At 47.3% G+C, this 25,219-nt stretch overlaps 2 protein-coding genes and 1 long non-coding RNA gene across 10 annotated transcripts in view; 1 reads left to right on the top strand and 2 right to left on the bottom strand.

Moving 5' to 3' along the window:
* Positions 1 to 25,219, bottom strand: part of LOC139803945 (ankyrin repeat domain-containing protein 7-like) — a 226,787-nt gene that overhangs the window by 72,154 nt on the left and 129,414 nt on the right. For 3 of the 7 annotated variants that reach the window (XR_011729228.1, XR_011729226.1, XM_071760617.1), the window contains exon 1: positions 19,882 to 20,015. The exons of 1 other annotated variant lie outside the window; for it this stretch is intronic. Coding sequence is in view for 1 of the 6 variants with exons in the window: in XM_071760616.1 (XP_071616717.1) it covers positions 17,936 to 18,050; positions 18,448 to 18,665 (333 nt within the window). In the remaining 5 variants the exon portion in view is untranslated. Of the gene's footprint in view, positions 1 to 17,935; positions 18,051 to 18,447; positions 18,866 to 19,471; positions 19,564 to 19,881; positions 20,016 to 21,056; positions 21,245 to 23,536; positions 23,631 to 25,219 lie in introns of those variants that run through there. 3 more of the 7 variants (XR_011729220.1, XM_071760616.1, XR_011729222.1) reach the window with 3 other exon arrangements.
* On the top strand, positions 23 to 3,032 carry LOC139803946 (uncharacterized). Of its 2 annotated transcripts, none has more exons than XR_011729232.1 (3): positions 23 to 96; positions 815 to 914; positions 2,662 to 3,032. It is a non-coding gene; the product is annotated as an uncharacterized lncRNA (long non-coding RNA). The 2 variants fall into 2 exon arrangements; XR_011729231.1 differs by lacking the exon at positions 23 to 96 and adding an exon at positions 1,775 to 1,865 and having other exon boundaries at positions 191 to 914.
* On the bottom strand, positions 8,367 to 17,004 carry LOC139803977 (ankyrin repeat domain-containing protein 26-like). The gene is made up of 7 exons (XM_071760678.1): positions 16,880 to 17,004; positions 16,391 to 16,449; positions 15,769 to 15,802; positions 15,617 to 15,683; positions 10,778 to 11,032; positions 9,465 to 9,617; positions 8,367 to 8,654 (listed from the first exon to the last, which is right to left on the bottom strand). The coding sequence occupies exons 1-7, from the start codon at positions 17,002 to 17,004 to the stop codon at positions 8,487 to 8,489; spliced, it is 861 nt and encodes a 286-aa protein (XP_071616779.1). The 3' UTR covers positions 8,367 to 8,486.

Raw genomic sequence — 25,219 nt, 5'->3', positions numbered from 1 at the left:
TGATCCCATAACTGATGAGGTCGTGTCCTTTTTGCAAAGCCCTACTGACTGATGGAGCTTTTATTCCCTGCTGTGGGAACAGTTATTGTGAGGAATGTAAGTGTTCCTTGCATGTTTCCTAATTCAAAACAATCACATCTGATCTTTTGAGAGCAGAAATACAAGATAACAAAGTTGCTTTGTTTCCAGTTCTCTTTCATCCTGAAGTCTATTCTGAAAGATGCTTCTTAGAGAAAGGGGAAAATAAGCAGAAAGCTCTTTTCCCTTTTAATGTCTCTGGTTAAATCCCCTTTACACACAGGAGGAGTATGAGCAGAGTGTGTAATTGTGCAAGTGATGACAGTCTTAGATATCAATCTATTTTGTCCACAGCCCTTTCTCTTATATAAGACTGATCTGGTGACTTAACTGCTGACTAAAAAAAAAACGAAACAAACCCACCACTATTTAATATATAAATAGTTTAATATTTAATCCTTCAGAACTCAGGATGTTTTCCTGATCAGTGTTTTATTCCCTAACCTTGAGGTTGGTGACTTCAACTCTACTGGACAGTGGGAAGAAGACTAGATAAAAGATCAAGGCACAACCTAACCGCATCTCCAGATGTTACAACACTGAAATACCAAAACCATGTGGTTATTTGGTACATACTAGAAATTTTTTTTACACTACTGAACATTTATATCTTCATGCTCTCCACTCAAGATCGTATTCACCCTTTGACCATATACGTGTTTTTTACAATTGATTAGAACTTTGGAATTTCCCTCCTTTCTTTAAAAACCATTCTGATGATTCTAATTCCACACAGGTGTTAGAACAGCATTACTGGAGTCTGAGCAACATACCTGCCCAACCTGTCAGCAGAGGTTTCTCCTGATGCTCCAGTTGCCCGCAAGTGCTTACCCCAGGTAACATGATGACTTTTACATAAACTGCTTGTGAGAAAAATCTGTAAAAAGCTGAAGGGGAAGAGTTTACATCTCCTTACACAAGACTACATTGAATAAGGCCAAAACAAATGATTGGGAAAGTCATTGCTGTTATCTTACAACAATTTTGAATTTTTTCAGTTCAGTCATCTCAAATGGCCAAGCTGCTTTCTCTCAGCTGGAGAGAATGGTGTCTTAGTTTTATCTATTTATCTGTTTCTAGCTCCATGGAGCCCAGCTGGTCAGTGGTGTAGAGGGTGTCACCCCCTCCTGTTCTTCCTAAAGAGTTGATAGCCCTCCATCCCCAGGCTCCAGTCAGAGGAGCCATCCCACCACCTCTGGGTGATACCAACCACATCCCAGCCCATCCCAACCTCTGCAGCTCCTCTTGTTTCTTCCCAGGCTTGGTGCACTGGCACTGAGGCCTTTGAGATGTCATTCATTCTGGAGATCTCCTCAGAGCCTTCTCCTCTCCAGACTGAGTGACACCTTATTGTAGCCTTCCAGTATCTGAAGGGGGCCTATATGAGAACTGCTGAGGGACTTTTGAAAAAACCTTTGGGGCTTTGGGGGTTAAAAGCAGCTCCAACCCCAGGGATGAGTTGGGAGGCAGCAGGGAAGGGCTGTGCAGAACCTCTCCACAGTCACACAGTGTTTGCTGGCAGTCCAGCAGCTTCCCTACAAGCTGCTGCTGGCCTGGGTGTCCCTGAGGGGAAAAAAAAGGGGGCAAAAATACGTTTTGGCCACTTAGCTTCAACTGAAAATATTTTTGTTGGTTTGGCTTTTTTTTTTTTGTCCCCCAACATATATTCAGTGAGCAAAATGGATGTTTTTCCAAGGCAACCCTGGAGCCTTCAGAGCAGGAGATGTTTGCCCACTCTACGTGGATGAAAGCACCTTCTGCCAAGCCCTCCAGGAGCCCGTGGGCAGGTAAGGGCTGTGCTGGGGGTGCCCGGTGCCAGGGGCTGGGCAGGGTTTCCCTGGAGAAAGCTGGAGGGTGCCCACTGCCTGCACCCCGCTTCGGGCATTCCCCTCCTGCTGGTTTCCTGCACAAACCTGGGGGGTTCTGATTGATCAGCTTCAATATCCACTTGGCTGAGATGGGAACTGCTGGGTGCTCTGAGGTCAGTGCTCACTGTGCCTGACCCCCAGCACTGGGGGGAACCCTGGATCTGTGCAGCTCACAGCAAAGTCAGGAGTTGCACCTGGAATACTGCGTAGAGCTTTGGAACACCCAGCCCAGGAAAGGTCCAGACCTGTGGGAAAGGGTCCAGGGAAGGGCCACAAAGATGACCAGGGGGCTGGAGCACCTCTGCTATGAGGATGGGCTGAGAGAGTTGGGGCTGTTCAGCCTGGAGAAGAGAAGGCTCTGGGGGGGCCTTAGAGATCCTTCCAGTCCATGAAGAGGCTACAGGAAAGCTGGGGAGGGGCTTTTCACCAGAGAGAGTAGTGACAGGACAAGGGGTAATGGTTTTAAACAGAAAGGGGATAGATTTAGGTTAGATATTAAGAAGACCTTCTTCCTCATGAGAGTGGCAGGATACTGGAATAGGTTGCCTAGAGAAGTTGTTGATGCCCTTCCAGGAAGTGTTCAAAGCCAGGTTGGACGAAGCTTTGTGACACCTGGTCTAGTGGGAGAGGTCCCTGCCCTTGCAGGGGGTTGGGTCTTGATGATCTTTAAGGTCCCTTCCAACCCAAGCCATTCTGTGATTCTCTGCCTCCTTAGGAGCTGTGTCCTGACTTCTCTGCAATACCTGAAAAAGCTTGGGTTTTGTTATGGGCAGCTCAGCAGACACCAGTGAGACTCAGTGCCTGAGGCAAGTTGCTGCTTTTAAACTCTCTCCTGGCTGATGCCCAGCAGTGGGGTGTGGTTGCTGGCTAATTACAGCCATTAGTGGCTCATTTCAGGCTGGCTTTTCAAAAGCTGGGCTGCCTGTGGAAGGTCAGGCTGGTGCTGGGGCCTGCAGAGGATGTGTTTGCAGCAGGGAACTTTGAGATGACTTTCTGTGTACCTGGGTGTGACACATGTGGCATGGTGACAGTTAACATTTGTGTTGACATTTTCCCCAGAGTGAGGGAAAAGATAGGTGTCCTGCCAGTAATTCCTTCCTTTGCCAAACCTTGTACCTGGCTGCAGGGAAAAGGGACTATTGATTATTAAGGAGACGAATAAGAAAGAAAAATGGCCTTCAGTTCCAAGGTCTTCTTCAGAGAGAAAGAAAAACATGTAAATGAAGCAAGTTAAAACATCAACAGTGCCAAGACTCCTGTGACACAAGAGTGCAGATGGAAAACAAAATCAGAAAAGGAACAGAAACAGACCATATGGTTTGGAACTACAAACGAACTGGAACAGCCCTGCTCATGGATTCTCTTCAGCAGAAGTAAAGAACAGGATTTCAAAATGCTTACCCATGCCTCATAGGCTGCAACCCTGTTTCTTCTTCTTCTAATGCACTTCTCATGGAGTGCAGTATTGGCTTTCTGTAGTTCATTAAGACAGAGGGAGGGCTAAAGGAACCTTCCTCACAAATACGCCATCTCAGGTTTACAGATATAACGCTGACCAGATGTAGAAGAGGAAGTTTTGGAGGAAAAACACACAAGAAAAAAAGTCATCCCTTAAAACACTGCAAAAAGCATGTACCCACCTTTTCAGTGTTTTGTAGGCATCTTCTCTTTTTCACTTCCTCCAGATACAGCTTTTCATATTTTTGCTTTAGAACAATGCTCTCCCTCAGGGTCCTTTCACTGTCCAACTCCTGTTCAAGGTCTCCAATTCTGCAGAGCAGTAGCTTTCTCTCTGAATTCATCGTTGTCATGGGCTCTGCTCTGTTCCACTCTGTCCTGGGAAGCTGCCTGCTCCTGAAGCAAGTAACACACTTTTACCCACCACAAAGAAAAAGGGAACTCTCCCACCCCTCAGCTGAACCTGCCCAGTGTCAAGGGCACCGATTTCCTCCCTGAGGCACCTGAGCCTCCTCACTCCCCTCAGCAACCCAGGCAGAACCCCGGAGCTACCACAGGCAAGAATTCTTCTCCCTCAGAAAGAATCCCTCCCTCTCAGCACTGTTATTCATCAAAGCTTCTAAAGAAGGAACACTGTCTCTGTAGGAGAGAGCAGAGAGAAAAGGGTTCCTCAAGGAAGGAGTCGTCCCCCCACCACCACTTTGGTGGCTTCTGTTCTCAGAACTGATGGGTGATGTTTCTCACCTCTGCATGCAGCTGCTGTTTGGGCTTCTCCAGTTGTTCCTGGTTCCTCCCCAGGATGGACATCTCTGCTCACTGAGCCTGAGTTTGGTTTTCTCCCTGCACACCTGCCTCAGGCTTTGCCTCCAGCTTCCAAAAAAGTTCATCAAGCTCTAGACAGAGACAAAAAACAAACAAACAGAAAAGAAAAGGAACTCAGCAGGATATAAGAGAAGTCAATCTATGAAAAATTGGTAAAGGGCTGGGCACCAGGACTGTATTTGACAATTTGACAAACATCTGCTGACTCAGTACCAAAATCAGAGTGAAACCAAGGGCTTCCTTTTAAAAAAAGAACAGCTGTCACATCATTTCTGATAGGATTCCTCAGGTTCCCAGCCCTTCTCAGTTCTCCTGCAGCAGGTCACACACCAAGAGGCACCAAACTGGTAGCATTTCACCCACAGGCCTACCTGGAAAAGCACTGGGACTATTCTGCTGGGAGATGCTCGTGTGCCCATGGGAAGTCGAACACACCCATACCTGCCCACCCACCTTCTGGTTTCAGCACAAACACCACATCTCATGCTTTAGAGGAATTTTTACACACTGTCAGCACAGTCAAGCTTCATTATGGAACTGACAAACACACAATCTATTTTTTCTCTACACTGAGAAATTTTTAAATAGTGGTTCAGAACATGGCCTTTACTGAAGGAGGAAGATGTATTCTCCACTGTAGGCGAAAGCTGCAGTTTATTTTAAAAATGTGCAGGAAATATCAGCCTTTCTTTAGGCCCCCATGCTCAACTACAGCTCTGTCCTTCTCTTCCCCCCCTCCAGAAGCAGACTTTTTCTGTATCCATTGAACATCAGACTTGATATCCTGTCAGTCATTAAAAGGGGAGGAAACTGGCACGGTGGAAACTTGAAAGAGGCTCTAACAGAAGGAAGAAGCTTCACTTATTTGAGAGGACAGGAGACAACGGATATATGCTTGAGCATAGGAGGTTCCATATAAATACGAGGAGAATTTTTTTCCCTGTGAGGGTGACAGAGCACTGGCACAGGCTGCCCAGGGAGGCTGTGGAGTCTCCTTCCCTGGAGACATTCAAACCCCACCTGGATCTGTTCCTATGTGACCTCCTGCAGGTGACCCTGCTCTGGCAGGGGGTTGGACTCCATCATCTTTTGAGGTCCCATCCAACCCTAAACTTTCTCTGATTCTATTTAAATCTGCCTCAATGTAATGACCTTCCCTGTCATTCAAAATAACTCTTCCAAGAGCAACACAAAAACTTGACAAACTTTTGCACTAATCATGAGCCCCAGCAAAGGCAGGTGACTTTTCTTTCATGCTACTCAGCAGCAATAACCGCCTCAAAAGCACTTTTGGGAACTCTGCTTCTGGGTCCCCAGGACAAGGGAAAGGTGGGCTGAGACAGCCACTAGTGAGCAACAAGTTCAACAACATTTTCTGCATCACCTCACTGCACCGTGCCCAGGGAAGCAATGACACCATTTACAAAAGCAAAACCTGAACTTTCTCCAGCTCAAGTCATGCCTAAGATGGGGATTGAGGGTGGCCTTGGGCAAAGCCAGCTTCATACAGTTCTTCTGAGTGATGGTGGCATTCCATATGGTGGCCTGGACTGGGTCTCACTGCTCTCAGCCCTGACACTCACCCATGGACACCATATCCTGGCAGGAATGCAGATCTGCCTGTCCCCAGGGGCTGCCCTGGGGATCTGCACCTTTGGCTCATCCCCATGGCTCTCTGCTACCAGAGCTCTGCTGCTCTTCTTGGGGAGGGCGTGTGGGACTGCTCCTGCCCCTGGAGCTCATGGACCCTGACAGCCTTGTGGGGACTCTTCCCATCTCCCTGCCTCTACACAACAGCAGCCCTTCAGGTGCCTTGCAGAGACTGCTTTGCACATCACCTTTTCATCTTGACCCATCAGGAGAACTGCTTTGCTATTGGGCACACAACAGGATCTACAGGCAGGACCTGCACCTCATGTTCTCCCCACGGCAGCTGCACTACACCTCCATCTGTCAAGCCAACTTCCACAGAGAGCCAAGGGACACAATTCCTGAGAATATTTCATCAGATTTCCCACCCAACAGGCCAGTATCTAACAATGGAAACAGATGCCCCCACTGAACCAAAGGCAAAGAGGTGATTTTGATTCACATCTTCTTCTCCTTCTTGCTGTTCTCTAAGCCAAACCAGCCAAGAGCTGGCAGCTGCTCTGAATTTCTACTTACATTTTTTTCCTCTGCAGAAAAGAAGAAAAGGGAAATACTGCTCCTTGGAACCTGGCAGCTGTTTCTTGTTTCCCAGGCACTAGCTCATTTGCCCCCCATTCCTTCAGTATGTTTTTCTGCAAGGTTTTTAAGCTCCCACTACCCTCAAAACATGCAGCAGCTCCTCCAGACACTGAACTGGAAGCACGAAACATTTTACCCTGCCCAGAAACACAGGGGTCAGAAGATGACCAGAAGAAATCCAGGGAAAAATGGGCAACTGCATCCTTACTCGATGTGGTAAGCTGATAGCAAACCCCACCAGCAGCTCTGCCTGATACAACCACTCCAAAATTTTGACACAGGGACCCAGCTAGCTTTTATCTGCTTCCTGGAGGATCCCTAAAGGATCACAAGAGAGTCTGAGCCTGAAGAGCAGGAATAAGAGAAACACCTGAATAGAGAAGTACTCAACAAAATGTGAACAAGGTGGTGCTGGGTATTGGCTGGTCCTCTGGAGGGTTTCCTGGGCTCACCTGTTTCAAGAATTCATTCTTTCTTTCTCCCTTCCAAGTGGAGAACCATGGTCTCCGGGCTGCAATCTTGGCTTCAGCCTCTTTTTCCTCACGCTGTGTAAGTCCTTTGATGGCAGAGATGGCACAACCTGCTTTTGCAGCTGTGAGAGCAACAGTGACAAAAGGAAAAACTTTTCAGATCAGCAGTGCTATTTATGCTGCTACCCAAAGGGACCAAGATTTGCCTAGCAGATCCAGCACCAAAGTGGAACAGAACCTGCTGATCCAGCTCAACTATCTAGAACACAAGTTTACTGGATGCTTTAGCAGCACTCTGTAAGAAAAAGAAAAGCAGAAAACACACGAGCCTCTCATGTACCTGCTGCTGGTGCTGCTCCTCTGCAGCTGCCCGTGATGCTCCTAAGCTGGTCATCAAGTCTTCCAGGTGGTCATGAATCTACAAAAGCAGGAAAAGAAGCAAGAAGACACACTCTGACTTTCCAGCCTGAAAGTTGTAGATTCCTCCTTACCGAAAATGAATACTACATCCACCTCTTCACCTCTTTATTCCTATTATACCCAACACCAATGATCAAAATGGCCATAGTTTGAGGTCACTGTAAAACTGGTTGCAGTCATCTCCTCTGCTCTTTTCTTCAAGGAGAGGGAGAACACCATGCGGGACACAAAGAAACTTCAGTGAAAACCATCAGGAGGAGCATCTGAAAACCATGCCCTGTGAACCAAAGGGGAAGGACCAGCACCCTGACTACCGTCCCTCTCCTCTCCTCTCCTCAGCAGCAGTACAGCAAAGTCACACTTGCACAAGCAGTCTTCACAAGAGCCCTCATGCACCAGTTCAATACAAAAATGAACAAAGGCACACCGAGTGGCCAAAGGAAAAGCAGTTCTGCACAACAAAAGCTCTGGGGAGTCTGTTTTTGTTCCAGCCTGGGGATGCCAGTCAGGCCTCTGGCACAAGCTGCTTGCCATCAATATCCCCTGAGGACAGCAAGTGTCTGAAGCGGCATCTGAGGCCAGGAGGGGCCTAAGGCAGACAACAGTCACACCACTGGATTTGGGACAAATCCTGCACTTTTAAAGCATTAAGGAGCGTTTCCTGAGTTACCATGGAAAACTCTTAAAACCAGAAAGCTGGGGATGGGCCAGAATGCTGTCCCAGCACCCTGTATGCAGGAGAAAGCAGGAACTGAGCTCCCCTCAGCTCTCCAGGAAAACCTCATCTTAGCATTTCCCCACAGCAATCGGTAAGAAGCTCAGGAGCTCAAAACAAGGCAAGTTGAGGACCAGCTTACTGAGGCAGAGGCTTGCAGGGTTCCCTCAAGGGCTTCAATCATACGTCTTTGCTGCTGGACTCTGCCTTCCAGTCTGGCGTTTTCCATGGAAAGGCTTAAAAAGAAATACAGGCCTTATTAGAGAAATCCACCAGAGCAGCAATTCTTAAAGAGCAGCAGGGGAAAAAACAAACAAAAGCGTCTTCAAAACCATCTGTTAACTTGCTGTGATGCAACGAGGCTGTGCTGTGGTTTTCACACAACCCCAGACAGCGACAGACACCTTGGTTCTCTGTGTCAGTCTCTTACCACTGCACACGCTCTTCCAGCTCTTTTACTCTAGCCCTGGTCTCAGAAGATGATGACAGGAGGTCTTTAAGTTTTTGGGACTTCTCTCTTAGTTTTCTTTTCCTATCCTTGTAGTGATGAATCTGATGCTCATATTGAAGCTGCTGCTCTTCCAGTTCCCGACACTGTCAAAACACAGCAAGAATCCATATCAGCTGGGAGAACTCTTCTAGAGAAAAAAACACTGCTGCTGAAGAACTCAAGCATGACTGCCCATGTCTGCACACACCTGCTACCCAAAGAACTGTCATCAGTTGAAATACATTTAAACTTTCACTTCTACTAGCAAATGAACACAAACCCTTTTACTTTGCCATCCTCTAGACTGCTCTCTCCCATCCCTCTCCTGATCCCCTAAAGCATGGTTCCAAGCACCAACACTCACCCTCCAACTCTTTAAGGGACTCATGGCACCCACTGCTTTCCTCCTCCATTGAAAACTGAAATGAAACTTGATCCCTCTCCTAAACTGCCTTCAGTCACTTCATCCCCTCTCATAAGGAGATAAAGATGATTTCTGTTTCAGAATATATACATATGGAGAATAAGGTACAAAACCATTCTGAACATGATTTTATGGTGGTCTTGGCAGTGCTGGGTTAACACCTGGACTTGATGCCTAAAGGTCTTTTCCAACCAAAAAGATTCTGTCATCCTCTGTTACCAGAGGGGGGAGGGGGGGGTGAGGGGAAGCACCGTGAGCATAAAGAAGTCCAGAATTTCTACTGCCCTTCAGAAATCAGACAAACTGCTGGGCCAAACCACATGCAATGAGCAACAAACACGTCAGTCACTAACCTCAGACCAAGTAAGGACACCGTGTCCTCATGCCACGGACATGGACATCAAGTTTATTAGTGTGATTCCTCCACACATCATCCCATCTCTGGGATGTGCTGGAGTTTGTTCTGGAATTCTGGGACAAATTCATGTACCTTGGATTTAGCCTCTCCCAGTTCCTTTTCCAAGCCCAGGCTGGCTTCCTCCAGGTTCCTGCAGCGCTTCGTAGCAACTTCCAGCGAAGCTTCTGCCACAGACAGCTTTTTAAGAGCTTCACCAAGCTCCTGCTGCAGCTTTCTGACATTGCCCTGATGAAATGGTTAGATGAGCACAAAAAAGGTTATAAGAACATGAACTATGCCTTTACTTTAACTTATATGATTATACACTTAGACCTGTCTTGGGACTCAATCCCAAAGGGAGGAAAATTTTGCCTGCCACCAGCAGTCAAAAGCTGAGCACCTCTAAATTATCACCAGCTGCTCATGAGGATTTCTGTTTTCTAATACCTACGAAAGGCTCAAGTATTAATCATCTTGCACACTACACCGGCATACCTGAATCAGGTATTTTTTTAACAAAACTCAAAGCAATCTCTTGTCACAGTTTGACTGCAGATATTACTCTGGTGACTAAAGGCAGGACTTTGTATTAGATGGTTCTTGGGTCTGTTTCTCCATTCTACAAAGAGAATTAAATGAATACTTGGATCTGAAAGCTCTTCTGACAAACACTTGAGGTTTATATTGAAACACATCTCTGTCTGTTTCCTTACCAAGTTCATTTCAGAGTAACAACTGCCTCCCTGCTGACACATTTGCCTTCACAAATCTGGACAGGCCCTCCATTCATCCAGCCACCCACCCAACTACCATCTCCCAAAGGAACCTGGTATTTTGGCACTAGGAATACAAAGTGATTCACAGGGGAAAACCATTGACAGCACTGCTGGAGTTCTTCTCCTTCTTCCCTCAAAGAACCCAAAAAATGAAGAATAAGGTGGTTATCTGACACATGGCAGGTATTCACCTAGCTCAAACGCTCCGGGGTTGAGAGGAAGAAAGAAATGGAATTTTAAAGCACTGTTCACATCACTAAGGCAGGCAAACAGCACACCAGTGTCTAATTACTCAACAGGACTAGCTCCTGTTTTCCAGAAAGTAAAGATTAACAAAATGGGTATGGCAACTTTTAAACCTTTACTCTGCCTGGGACTGGTAGAATTTGCAGAACAACAGTTTAAATGACATCCTAACAAGTCTTCTGACCAGCTAATTAGTTAACACAGACACAAAGAACAAATTTAAATATTGCTACACATCACAAAATACACAATAGAAAGCTTAGGTCAGTGGCTGAAATTGACCTCTTGAGCAACAGGAAGGTCGCTCAGAAGGGGGCTCAAAACACAAACAGAAATTAACACCAAAAAAGTTGCCTTCAACACTGCAAACAGTGTATACTTTACCTCTCTTTTTACTTTGTCAGCCTCATATTTAGAGATTTGTTCTCTTAAATCAGTGCAATCGGCCTTTAATGCCTTGTTCCTCTTTTCCAGCATGTACACTTGTTTCTCAGCAGCAGCACTGACTTGTTGGAAAACTTCATTAAACCGTTCCTGGGCAACAGTCACTGCCCTTCCTTGGATGAGCTGCTGCTCCTGCAGGTTTTCCAGCAGCTGATGGAATAAATGCCTTTCCCTCTGGAGCTGGGCCAATGCCGCCTGCATGGACAGAGTCATAGCATAGAACCACAGAATCATTAAGCCTGGAAAAGACCTCTGGATCCTCCAGTCCAACTGGGAAACCAACACCACCATGCCCACTAAACCGTGTCCCGGAAGTGGAAATAATGTGCTCCGCTCTCCCCTGAGGTGTTACACAGCACTCCAGACCCCTCTGCCCAGCCCTGCCCCAGATGCCCAACACCAACAGGATGCCTGCCCGATTCCCCTCATGAACGCCCTCAGAAAAAATCCTTTTCAAACACTTCCTCGTAGTGAAATGAGGCAACCAGGTGCCACTAATTGCCAGGTAGTGGATCTTCTTACCCGACTCCTTGGGTTTTCTGCTAATGCTAGTTTGCGCCGGACTAGCTCCCTTTCTTCTGATTCATCTGAGCATGGGCTAGATCAAGGTCTCTGCCGCATTCTCTATCAGATGTAGCAAGATGAACCTCTTTTAGGGCACGGCGCTCCAAGGTCCAGCCAGGTGTTCCAGCAGAAACTCACGAATAATGCTCTGAGCCTATTGCCCTCAGGGCTGACTAGCCTGGATCAGTGCTACTGCTCCAAGAAGCAGCTAACCTCCTCCTCCCAGCTTTCCTCAGCAGGGAGCTTTATTGGCCCCCTAATCCTGCTCATGCGCAGTAGGGGCCTGCCCTAATCAGGCACAGGTGGGCTTAACACAAGCTTATGCCCACTACCTCGCAATTAGTGGCACCTGGTTGCCTCACTTCACTACACTTCCTGACATGGCCAAACACACACATGTTTTGCAGAGGCAGGGAAAGCTTCAAAGGTCACCAAAGTTCAAGGTTTCTTGCATGAGCTTTCTCTCACAAAGAGGAAGGAAGACCAGGCATGTTTAATCACACAGATCAGCCTGTTACTGAAAAATCTCCCTCTTCCCTTCAATATGCATTTTGCATTGGGAAAAAAAAAAAAAAGCATTTGACTGCATTGTTTGTCTGCACAGCACAGCAGGAACAACACTGGGCAAAACTGAAGGAAACCAGCTGGAAACAAAGCAGCAGTACAGCAAATATCCTGCATCTGGCAAGGATTTTTCCTCATCCTAAGAGGACTGTACCAACTTCAGACAGCAGCACAACCTTCCTCTGCACGACTCTGCCATCACCATTAGTCACTTTCTGGTTACTTTTCTTTACCTTACTGTATAGTGCAATTTACTCTCTAATGCCACTTACCAGTCCAGACTCTTAATTAAAAATATTTGGCTTCACATACCTGCACCCCAGAGTTGTCAGTGGCTTCCTTTAGGCTTCTTTTTTTTGCTGGTGATGACACATGGGAAGTAGATCCTGAGTGCTCACCTACAATGAAAACAACAGATTTTTACAACCAGCATGACCTAATGCTACCTATTTACTCCGAGAGTGCATCTTGATTAATGGTGAGAACAATCTTTACAGAAAACATCACATCCCCTCACATTTGAGAGCTGCTAGAGACAAAATGATCAGAATAGAGTTTTTAATGTGCTAAATATGTGTTAAATATTTTCTTTGGTGGCATTTAACTTTCTTCTGTAAAAAAGAAAGCTTATGAATATCAGTATGGCCACAAATAATTCACTCCAGTGTCTTCAAGGTGCAGGATCTCTCTCTCAGATAAACTGTGGTCCATGCAGTAACGAGCAAGATGCTTTCAACAACGCAAAGGGTGCCTCCTCCTCCTGCTCTGAGGCCTGAGCTGAGGAACAAAAGTGCTCCCCTCTGACCCAGCTGGCAATGCTTTCCAGCGCACACACACACGGGTGGCACTGCAGACACCTCCTACATTTCAAAACCAGAGCAGCTGAGGCACTGGAACAGAAGGGCTCTCCCTCAGCTCCACTCAAAGCTTTCCCTGGCTTCAGCCAAAAGCAAGCACAGCTTTTCAATCCAACAGCACCCGCCAGGAAAGAGAATGCTACTGGCACACCCAAGACACTCCAGTCCTCCTCCTCCTCTCCATCTGCACGTTTTGGTCAGATTGCTTCAAGGAGAACACAGCAACAGAAGCAAGAAGAGCACTTGCTGCATAGAGCACCATCTGCAATCCAACACCATCTAGTCAGGTTCCAGAAAAAGAAAAAAAAAGGCACAAAAGCTGCTTTGCTACTCTGCCAGTGGCCACCAGGATTTACAGGCCAGGATAAAATTTGCAACCTCAGAAGTCAACCACTGTTTTAGTCCATTTACTCTAGGTGGATCTATATTCACAGAGGAAGTATCTGGATCTAGATCATTTCTCTCACCACTGATTTCTCTGCAGCTTGTGCTGGGCTCATCAGGGCTGCCATTTAATAAGTACTTCTCTGTACATCCAGCAATGGCAGTGTTTAGCTCTACAGCAAGCTCTTTCTTCTCTTCTTTTCCATGTTGTTCAGCTGTTTTTTCCTGAAAGAGATGAAACAAAAAAGCTGGTAAGAGCAGAAACAAGCATCTGCTTTGCTACCCACTGACAGCTTGAAGAACATTTTTTGTGGAAGAGAAAAGGGAAACTTTGCTTTCTTTTACAAGGCCTTCTGTGTTTCCAAGGAAATAAATCTTTAGCAGAATTCTGAGGTCCTGAGTCTCGGCCCTGCTTCTGCACAGCCCCTGAGAAGCACTTCCCCACTTCAGCCCAGCTTCATTTCAGTTACTGCAAGCTTTCGGGTGCTCCTGGATCTCCCTCCTACCCTCCCTGTCCTTCGCACAAAGTACCTCAGAATTCCAGGGAGAAGCCCAGAGAAAATCCTCAGCTTTCTCCACTTCTTCCATGGGTGGCAGGGAACCTACACACCAGGGAGGAAAGGAGACACTCAGTGGTTTTATATCACCCTGCTACTCCACTGTTTTATGTTGGAGGCTTTTCTTTAGTAACTTTTGATTCTAGAACCGTGGCTATCATCTAAAAGCACAAGGAATTAAAAAAAAAAAAAATCTATGTGAACAAAAGGAGTTATTTATTTAATTGCAATTGGCAAATTTCCAGACTAACACACTTCAGAGGAGTCACCTGGCAATGTCTGGAAAAGGAGGTAGGGAAGGGATGGGCAGGGCAGAGGAAGGGCTTGGCCAGGGACAAAGGCTTAGCAGGGGATTCATAGCTTAATCTTAAGGATATGGCTTATTTGGTTCTGAAATTACAAAGTGCCGTGTCTTCACAAGTTAATTTTCTTGCCTACTAGAGAAGAAAAAAATACAAAACTCTACTTAGCAAGCCTACTTTTACAGATCAGTCTATCATGCAATCTTTCCCAGATAGCTTACTGCTTTTCCTGCCCTGCTGGAAAGCCTTCATGCGCCGTGTCACCTTTGGCTTCTGCTGCTTCTGTAAAGAAAGATGTATTTCTGCAAAACTTTTTTTTCAATAGAAACAAACACAAAGAACTGTTTACATCCCTAGACTTGATGCCTAAATGAGCCTCTGCAAGTACACTAACCAAAATACCCCTCAATTTTAGTATCATGCCAGAAAAATGCATCGCTTCCATTTACATCAAGGCAAGAAAATTAAATCATGTTAAAACTAAACATGCTGGCATCTCCAACTGCCACACTCCTGCTCCTCACCCCTCCAGAACCCCACTGCAACACAACAGATGCTCCCGACATCGCTGCACAAATTGCTCATTCTTCAGCACACCAGTAAGAACAGCAGGCACCAGAGCTTGGAGCTGACAAAGAGAACACTGCCTGAGCATTCCAAAAAAGAGGGGAAATGTGCAGTGTGAGATGACACACAAGCACAGAATGCCATCTCATAGAAAAGAACCTGTTTGAGTAACTCAGCCATTGAGTGCTGGTGGGGGAACCTGATGGGGAGGGAAGGAGCAGCAGCAGATGGAGGATTTCAGGAGGTCCTCACAAAGAAATGCCCTGTTCCTCTATCTGTTTGGACTGAAACACCAAATTTACAGAAAACAAGAATCACCTCACAGGAGAAGAACAGAACAGATTATAAAAGTAACTGAGAAACTTTTAGGGTCTGCAAACCTGACCCAAATGAGCACCAAGAAATGAAGCAATGTGGTTTTTATGTCGTTACCTATTGCTCCTTTGTGCCAAACCGTAACTCTGCTGCACGCTCTGCCACACCCACGGTCTGTTAGGAAAAACTGACAGCAGAAGAAAGGCTGGCAGGCCAGAGACTGCTTCTATCACAGAATGGTACAGGTTGGAAGAGCCCTCCAAGACCATCCAGTCCAACCTTTGACCAACACCATCATCTAACTACTAAACCATGTCCTTAAGGACCAGCTCCAAATGCCTTTTCAATGCCTCCAGGGATGGTGCCTCCACCACTGTCCTGGGCCATTCCAATGCCTGACAGCCCTCTCAGTGAAAAAACGTTTCCGAACACCCATCCTAAACGTCCCCTGGTGCAGCTTCCATCCATTTCCTCTGCTCCCATCCCAGTTCACTAAGGAGAAGAGGCTGTTTCCCTCCTTACTCCAACCTCCCTTGAGGTACTTGAAGAGAGCTCTAAGGTTCTAAGGAGGAAACAGTGCTGGCTGGAACTGCAGTTGCTTTCAATCCCAGTTACTTGCCTTCAAATAACTCCTTTTCACAGGACAATTTCCCTGGAAATGCACCATACCTTGGGAGTAAAATCCAGTTGTTCTGCAGAAGCACTCCAACCATCACCAATCCCCTTTTTCTCAGATCTGCTTAAAAAGCAAAGCAAAGTGATGACACCTGTGCCTCCCAGATCACCCCTCAAGGAAGTGGTAGGTATTTGTAAAGTCTCACCTTTTCAAGCCTCCTTTGGAAAAGTCTTCCACTCCTGCTCAAACACGAAACGACATGGTGAAATTAGATTTGGCATGCTAAAAATTCAACAGTACATATGAACAAGGTACTCCTTGCACACATGAGTACACAGCAGAGGGAAAAGTTTTACTAGTTCATGTAGTATGATGTGTAATATTATGCTAGAGACAATACTAGCTGCTGCTCTAGCCAGTTACAAACTATTCTGAAAAGGGAAAGAAAATCAAACAGCATAACCCAACCAAAAGCTTAACCTCACACTCAGCCTGTTACTGCAGCACAGCAAAGAGACTCTCATGATGCAGGACACGTGCTTCATGGTGCCAGCCAGAGACTGCAGTAATAATGCCAAGAAATGTCCCCTGGACACTATCTGCTGTCCATTTGCCACACAGTTCTGATAAAACACCCTTAAGAACCCAGAGAGAATAAAACCTCCACTGTAGGGTCTGAGAGGCAAAGCACAAGACTAAATTCCATTGCATAAAAATATTAATTTCCTAAGATTCTTTTAGGGTTATGTGGCCTCGTAAGGACAGACTGGATTTTAAAACCTCAGAGAAGGAGGTAGGCGTTTGATCCCAGGACAATTTAATGTCACCTGCACGAGCTGCTTCTGCCTTCTTTGGAGCTGCACTTTCTGACAGCTGCTCACTAAGACTAAAGAAAGAGAGAGAGAGAGGAAACAGAGTTGTTAAAAACAACCACTTCCTGGCAGGTAACATTTAGCAGAAGAGTTAACAGCCATTTTTTATTCATCCTACACAGTTCACATGAATTCAGGGACTCCTAAGTACTTCTGAAGGGCAAGACACAGAACTTTCTGCAGGGCTGGTACACACTTCAGTGTTCCCTGCAGTCACCTTCATCCTACAGATGCACATTCCAAGTTATTAACTCCTGCTTGGTACACTCTTTCAGCCTAGCTTTTAACAAAGCGCACCTAACCACATCAGAGAAGGAACAACAAAATTATTCAACAGCCACACTTATAAGCACACCTAACCACATCAGAGAAGGAACAACAAAATTATTCAACAGCCACACTTATAACCGACCACTTCATTGAACCAAAAAGTTAAACGTTTACCTGGGATACCCATAAATACAAGCATAATCATCAGCTGTCCGCCCATCAGCATCTTTATGGGAAATGTCAGCACCGTAATGCAGGAGAACTTGGATCAATTTCATCTTCCCGACAGAAGCAGCCATCATGAGTGGGGTTCTGAAAGATCCAGATGTGCTATGAAGTTATCATTTTACACAGACAGTCAATATTTTCATTCCTGCGTGCTCTCAGCTTGCTCTCCCATTACTTGACAATGAACAAAAGAAAAAGCAGGTTCCATTAAAAGCAACAAGAACATGGGAGAGGGAGTCAACACAACTGCATGGTCACACCAAGCTGCCACACGCACACCACTTCAGTGCACATGGAGGCTGCTGTGCCTCTCAGCAATCCCACCGAAAGAATACTCAAGGGACCCATGTGGATAAACCCCTTACCTTTGTTGCTGGTCTCGAGCATGCACATCAGCTCCCATTCTCAGGAGAAACTCAGCTGTCTCTACCTGACCTTTGGAGACAGCAAGACTGAGTGGGGTAAAGCCCTCCTGAAAGGACAGACAAATACACCAAGTTAATCATCGAAGTCAAAAATAGTCTTCAACAGAAATATTGCTGCCACTTTCTGAAACAACTTCCTTTAGAAATAGAAACATGTACCTTATTCTTGGCATCAAGATTGGCATTATGATCAAGTAACAGCTCCACAACTTTAGGACTGCAAGACAGGACTGCCAGGTGGAGGGCGGTGTTGCCAACAACGTCTCTGAGGTTTGGGTCTGCACCACACTTCAGCAGAAAACCAGCACAGGCTTGGTGCTGGAACTGCACTGCCTGAGAACACACGAAAAAAGGGAAGACTTCCAAAACTCACATTTCACTCCATCACAGCTCGCCCAGCTTCTGACCACTGGCAAAGAAGAGCACCTGCAAAGATGACCTGACAGGTGCCTGTTCCACTCCAAATCCAACAGGCGTGTTTCCGCACAGCTCTGCGCACAAGAGTCCTGCCAGACACCTCTCCTTTCATGCACACTCAATAAGCCCCTCTTCCAAGAGCAGAACTTCTCTCACTCACCATCATCAGGGGTGTTGTCCCAAAATTATCAACAGCATCCAACTGGCAGCGGTGCCTTACTAGAAACGTGACGACCTCTGTGTGGCCGTTTGCAGACGCCAGATGGAGAGGTGTCCTGAGAATTAAACATGGGAGCTTAACACTGACAGACAAGGAAAGAACCAAAGCTGTGGCACCACCCAGCCCGGGGGACCCTGCTGCTCCTGCTGCTGCTGCAACCCCGCACACATCACCCACAGGGCAGGAGAGACCTGGGGAGGCCTCAGCAGCTGCAAGAGAACCCTGCAGGGAGAGAAGGGCCAAGCGGCAGCCCAGCAGCACGCACCTCCAGGAGCACTGGCGCCCACCCAGCAGCTCCCGGCACTGGAAAGCTCTCAAGTTCCCCCTCCCAGCTGACAGGGCACATCTTGCTTTGCAAGCAATCAGCTCCAAGGGGATCCCACACAAACCCTGCAGGGGGGATGCTCCCGCACGCCACCCGAGGTGTCCCAGCAGCGGCCACAGCCCCTCACCGATTCTTCCTGTCGCGGCGGTCGATGCCCCAAATCTTGATCCACCAGCGCCAGCGCCTCAGCCAGGCCAGGTGGCCGCGGGCAGCCGCACCGTGCAGACTGCCCAGACCTTGCTGCTGAGGCTTAGGGGCGCCGGTGCCGGCAGCAGCAGCAGCGCGGGGCTGCCCAGGAGCGCTGCCAGAGCAGGGAAGCTTCTGCTTCTTGTTGAAAAGCCCCATCCCAGGAGCTCTGCGAGCTGCGGCACGGGCACAGCCCTGCGGGAGCAGTGGGAGGCAGCCGGCCGAGCCGGGGGGGTATAAAAGGGAGAGTCAGGAGAAGGGAAGGGCAAAGGCAGGGACAGGGGATGTAGGAGAAAGGCAGGGATGAGGCGGGAGCAAGGAGCAAACCAACGGCGAGGAGCACGAGCAGCCAGAGAGGCAGAGACCAGCACAGCTCAGCACAGGAGCCACAACCGTAGAGTCACCACCAACGGCACTCGCCAGGGGCAACGGTGGGCGGGGCCGAACCACCCTGTGGGGGGGGGGAGGGGGTAGAAGGGGCCGAACCAATTCAAGGGTGGGGGGGGGGGGGAAACGAAGGAAAGAAAAAGGCATCTGAGAGAAGCTGAGAAACTCTCCCCCATCGGAATGAGTCCTACTGGCAGGACAACTATCTTTTCCCTAACTCTTGGGAAAATGTTAACACAAATGTTAACTGTCACCATGCTCCGTGTGCCACACCCAGCTACACAGAAAATCTTCTTAAAAGTTCCCTGCTGCAAACACATCCTCTGCAGGCCCCGGCACCAGCCTGACCTTCCACAGGCAGCCCAGCTTTTGAGCAGCCAGCCTGAAATGAGCCATAATGGCTGTAATTAGCCCCATTGCTGGGCATCAGCCAGGGGAGAATTTAAAAGCAGCAACTTGCCTCAGGCTCTGAGTCTCACTGTTACAACTTTGTTATCTCCTGTTTCTGCTCTCAGAACATCAGATGTGATTGTTTTGAATTAACAAAAAAACCTGCACGGAACACTTGCATTCCTCACAATAACTGATCCCACAGCAGGGAATAAAAGCTGCATCAGTCAGTAGGGCTTTGCAAAGAGCACACAAGGACTCATCAGGTATGGGACCATCAGAGGAGGAGGGCTCTTTGGATAAAGAGAAAGGCTTTTTCTTCTTTCCTCTGGCATATGCTTCCCTGGAGGCAGGGTGGGGAAGGAAAAACACAAAAGTTAAACACGGCTACATGGAAAAAGTTAAAGACAGGCACACGGAAAAATTTTCCAAGCTTTGGATTTTATCAAAGGAAGCAAGAGATGGAATTCTGCTCACCTCATGTAAGCCGTCTTAAATACATTTATATTAAACTACTTTTTTTTGGTTGCTTTGGCACTCCAATGCTTCCCCATGATTTCTCTTGTTCCCTTTTTGGTCAGTTCAGTTAGTTCCATACTTATGCATTAAGAGTTGGTATTGCATATTTCCCCATTCTTGTCAGCAGAGCTTCCTTTGTATTGGGATCTTTCACCTCCAGCATGAAACTCCTTGGAATTCCTGTGCTCTTTCTAACTCTGGGATCAGGCTCGACAGTTTAGGCTCAACACTCCTCATTTAACTGTTGCAGACCCACTGAAATGTCCATAACTTACAGCCAATTAAATTACTCTGCCAACACTGGGTTTCTAACGTAAAATTAACAAAATGTCTCAGAAACGGTGAACAGCTTCTGAAGGGCTTCCTTGTGTCTTGAAGCTGAATAATACTGCAGGATTACACTGAGGCTGATCAGGTACTCCCCTCCTGTCTTCCCAGCCTGGGATCAACCCTCTATAGAATAGTATCCAAATAGAAACATTTTGTAAACTTAAACCAATGACTTCAAATTATTAAAAATCAAAGTTTTGTTCACATCTCTTTTTATCCAGCTACAGATCATAACATAAGATTTAAAATAACAAAGCAAAGACTCTTGGGGTTTTTTTAAGTATTTGACAAGAAATTCCATATACCTCAATAAGCTGGGCCAGAGAAACAAGTGCAGAGGAGTCACTGATCTCTTCACAAAAAAATAATGAAAGGGTTTTTACATACCTGTTTTCAAGAAATAAAACCCCATCTGAATTAGAGTAAATACTATGAATGCGGTTTGGATAAATGCACTGTGGGAATTACCAGGGTCCCTGGGCCAGCTACACTCACGCTCACAGAGAGAGACATTCATGTGCAGCAAGGAATTCAAACTGATCAGTGACAGCATCACTGATGTCAGATTCAGACTGAGTGGTTTCAGACCTACAGACAAGAAGTTTTCAAGTTGAAACATGACACACCACTCCATGACCAGCAGAGGCTGTATTCTTCACACAACACAGACACACACTTGATGAATTTCTACATTCAGATCTCCTAACAGCTTCTCAAGTGCTCAGACCCCACAACTCTGGGTTAATGTAATGCCTCACCCCATTCTAGTGAAGAAAATTCAGTTATACCTAAAATCAGGATGACAAAAAAAAAAACATCCCACCCCTTAGTGATTTTTTTATACTGGAAGGACTATTTTGAAATGCAGAGTTACACATCATATGATTCCACCCCAGGTGGTGGAATCAACATCTAGAGCATTACCAGTCAGGTATTTCCTTGTGTTCCTTATCTGTATTTTAGCAGCAGCAGGACAGAGTTTGCAAAGCTGTAGAAAAATGCTGCCCCTTTTCCCAGTGTCAGTTCCAAGTGGTGGTATCCTGAAGAAAGGCTGAACCTTTGGGAAATGGAAGCAGCATCCAAACCTGAAGTCACCCAGATCCAAACATGTCCTGCAGGCAGAAGGGAAGAAAAATGACAGAGCTTTTACCCACAAAGGCACTGGGCTCCAATCTTGTGCTGAATGTGTCCACTGGGCTGTTGGCATTTTCATGTGCAGACAAACTATTCAACTGAACTGCTTCATCAGACAAAGCCCAAAGATCAAATGCAGAACTGCAGAATACCAACTTGGGGAGAAACAATTCTTTAACTGATAGCAATCTATTGAAGACATTTATGTACTCAGAGGGGCCCAAACAATTTCACCTCAGTTATGCAGCTTCAGGAAGAAATGTCCAGGCATTTACAGACACAAAAAGGAATTGTTTAGCTGTACAGAGGTGTCCTCAAAATGTTTGGGATATGTTGGTTTGAGTCGAAAGTAAGAAACAGTACCAAGTATAACAGTAACAGATAACAGTAACAGTGGGTTTTGGTAACATTTTCAAAAATTAGGAAAAAAAAAAATTAGGAAAAAAAACCTGTGCAAATGATGGCATTACACAGTTTTGCTATGCTGAATCAAATACATTGCATTTACAACAAAGACTGTGTTTTATTGGAAAATACTTTAAGTTAATGTTTGGGAAATTAATACAAGGGTACATTGTTTGGATGTAAACGCAGGCTGCAATAGAAAGTGTAAGACTGTGATTTTACATACAGCTTTTGATGTTCCACTCGCTGGCTCCCTTTGCCTTCCTCATGTTCCACTCACTGGCTCTGACTGGCTTCTAGAAGAACAAAAAAGGTGATCAGAACTCCAAATAAAGCACTTGTGTCCAACCTTAAGTAGTGAAAGCAGAGTATAAACTAGTTTTCTGATGCACAGAGTAAAACATGTTGAAGACAAAATTCAGTCCCTAACCCCACCTTTTCTTCTTCAAGATGCTGCTGTCCCTGCTGCCCCCCAGCCTGTCACTGCCCAGTGTCCCATCACCCCCAGGCCTTCACTACCCACTGCCAACCCCCAGCAGCCCCCTGGCTCTGCCATGGCTCCCTCAGCAGCCCTGGGCCCATCACTGCCCAATGTCCTTTCACTCTCCCAGACCCTCACCACCCCATGTCCCCCCTGTCACTCCCAGCCTGCCACCTCCCCGTGTCCCCTCCTGTCAGCAACCAGCCATGGCAGAACAGCCTGGGGGAGATGCAGTGGGCTTGGTGGTCACAGGGCCAGTGAAGGGAGGGGATGGCTCAGGGTGTCTGAGTGTCTCTTAGTGCAAGAGGATATAGAAAGAAACATTCTTGGGAACAAGTCCCCAGTGATCACCTGGTTTTTCCTTTTTCCCTTCCAGGTGATGATGGGCAAGCCCCAGGCCCATGCAGCCATTCTCTGCGCACAAGTCCCCTGGGGCTGGGTATCTGACACACGTTTCATAAAAGAACACAGCCCCAGAGATTTGATTTGTTCATCTTCAGCTGGGGGAAGGTGTGTGTGTGTGTGTGTGTGTGTGAGAGAGGAAGAGCTGCTCTCCCATTTCATTTTTGCACCTTAGCAAAAACATTGCATGATTTACACTCAAGAAATCAAAGGTAAGCGACGCAGATGGCTCCAACCACAAATTTCCACTGACTCCCTAGAAATATGCAAGACCACACTATCAGTCACACTGCCCTCCCTGCTGTAGAGGTGTCAGACCAGAAATGATGGTTTCAAGACAGAAAACACAACACAATCCAGCACAACAACAACAACAAAAAAACAACCTGAAGAAACCAGGTAAACAAACCAAGAGTCCCTAATCAAACCCTAAAAATGAAAACAAGCTTTCATCTTTGAAAAGAAAGCCCAGGGTGCTGGGGCCTGGCCCAGCTGCTCATCACTGCTCTTCTGGGGCTCTGCCCAGCTCCCTGCCCCCAGTTCTTCATCCCTCCCTCTCTCTCGTTTGCCCACCACAAGTTTGGGCTTTCACTGGCTGTCTCCCTCTCAACGTTTCCCAATTCCTCCCTGCCTCTTCTCAGAGCTATTGCTGTTTCTCTCTCTCTTTGTCTCCACATCTTTCCCTCCCTCTCCTCTCCTGGCCTTATTGTCCCTCTCTCTCCTGCAGCCTCTCCCCTTTCCTGCCCCTCCCCTCACCCTTTCCCCTCTCTCCTGCTCCCTCTCCCACCCCTCTGTCACTCCCCTCTCCTGGGGCCTTTTCTGTCTCTCTCAGGCCCCTGGCCCGCCCCTGGCCCACTCTCTGTCCATCCCCCCTCTCTCCTCCTTCCCGCCCTTCTCCTCTCTCTCTCCCTCCCTCCCTCCCTCCCTCCCTCCCTCTCCCCCTCTTTGCCCCCTTCCCCTCCATCTCTTTCCCGCTCCTCACCACTCTTTTTCCTGCCTTCTCTCCCTGCCCAGATCCCCTTCCTCCTGCTCCCCCTCCCAGCTGGGCGGGGGCCGGGGCAGCCCCGGGGTCGGGCGGGCTCAGGCAGCAGGAGAGGAGGAGAGCCCCGGGGCATGCTGGGAGCTGTAGTCCCGGGGCATGCTGGGAGCTGTAGTCCCGGGGCATGCAGGGGGCTGCCCGGCGGCCATCTTGGTTCCCGGGCCATGCTGGCAGCTGGCATTTCCCCACTCTCCCCATCCCGCAGCCGGGGAAAAACTCCGGGAGGGCGGCATGGATGAGCCAGCAGCTCGTAAAAGCCCTCAAAATGAAGGAGGAAGCATGCAGAGGGGGGATGCAAGGGCAGGTACCCTAGGAGGAGTAGACAGGTGGTTGGAGCAGCTGGGGAGCAGGGCAGGAGAGCCACATCCATCCCAGGTAGAACTTAATCTTGCCAGGGGTGGAAAGAGGAATAAGAAAAGCTTTGAGAGGTACCTCTCTCAGGTGGGCTGAGAGAGTTGGGGCTGTTCAGCCTGGAGAAGAGAAGGCTCTGGGGGGGCCTTAGAGATCCTTCCAGTCCATGAAGGGGCTACAGGAAAGCTGGGGAGGGGCTTTTCACCAGAGAGAGTAGTGACAGGACAAGGATTAATGGTTTTAAACTGAAAGGGGATAGATTTAGGTTAGATATTAGGAAAACCTTCTTCCTCATGAGAGTGGCAGGATACTGGAAGAGGTTGCCTAGAGAAGTTGTTGATGCCCTTCCGAGGAAGTGTTCAAGGCCAGGTTGGACGAGGCTTTGTGACACCTGGTCTAGTGAGAGATGTCCCTGCCCATGCAGGGGGTTGGGTCTTGATGATCTTTAAGGTCCCTTCCAACCCAAGCCATTGTATGATTCTCTGCCTCCTTAGGAGCTGTGTCCTGACTTCTCTGCAGTACTTGAAAAAGCTTGGGTTTTGTTATGGGCAGCTCAGCAGACACCAGTGAGACTCAGTGCCTGAGGCAAGTTGCCTTTAAATTCTCTCCTGGCTGATGCCCAGCAATGGGGCTAATTACAGCCATTAGTGGCTCATTTCAGGCTGGCTGCTCAAAAGCTGGGCTGCCTGTGGAAGGTCAGGCTGGTGCTGGGGCCTGCAGAGGATGTGTTTGCAGCAGGGAACTTTTAAGATGATTTTCTGTCTAGCTTGGTGTGACACATGTGGCATGGTGACAGTTAACATTTGTGTTGACATTTTCCCCAGAGTGAGGGAAAAGATAGGTGTCCTGCCAGTAATTCCTGGTAGGCCAGGAGAATTCTAGATGTCCATTTCCCTCTAGTTATGGGTTAGACTTGTCTAGGGAAACACCCTGCACTTGTGCAATGGCAATGGAGCTTTTGCAGTGAGCTCTGTGCAGTCAGAGGAAGCTAGTTTGCCATTTGAAGATGACAAGTGAGAGAAAAGAACTGGGTTACACAAGAAGGGTTATTTTACCCTCTCTATCATAGAATCATAGAATTGGCTGGGTTGGAAGGGACCTCAGAGATCATCAAGTCCAACCCTTGATCCACTACCGCTACAGTTACTAGACCATGGCACTGAGTGCCACATCCAGTCTCTTTTTAAATATCTCCAGGGACGGAGAATCCACCACTTCCCTGGGCAGCCCATTCCAATGTCTGATCACCCTCTCAGTAAAGAAATTCTTTCTAAT

Source organism: Heliangelus exortis, chromosome 17 (genome assembly GCF_036169615.1).
Source record: "Heliangelus exortis chromosome 17, bHelExo1.hap1, whole genome shotgun sequence".
Lineage (NCBI taxonomy): Eukaryota > Metazoa > Chordata > Aves > Apodiformes > Trochilidae > Heliangelus > Heliangelus exortis.
The sequence above is the reverse complement of the archived record's forward strand: the minus strand, read 5'-3'. Positions and strand labels throughout refer to the sequence as shown.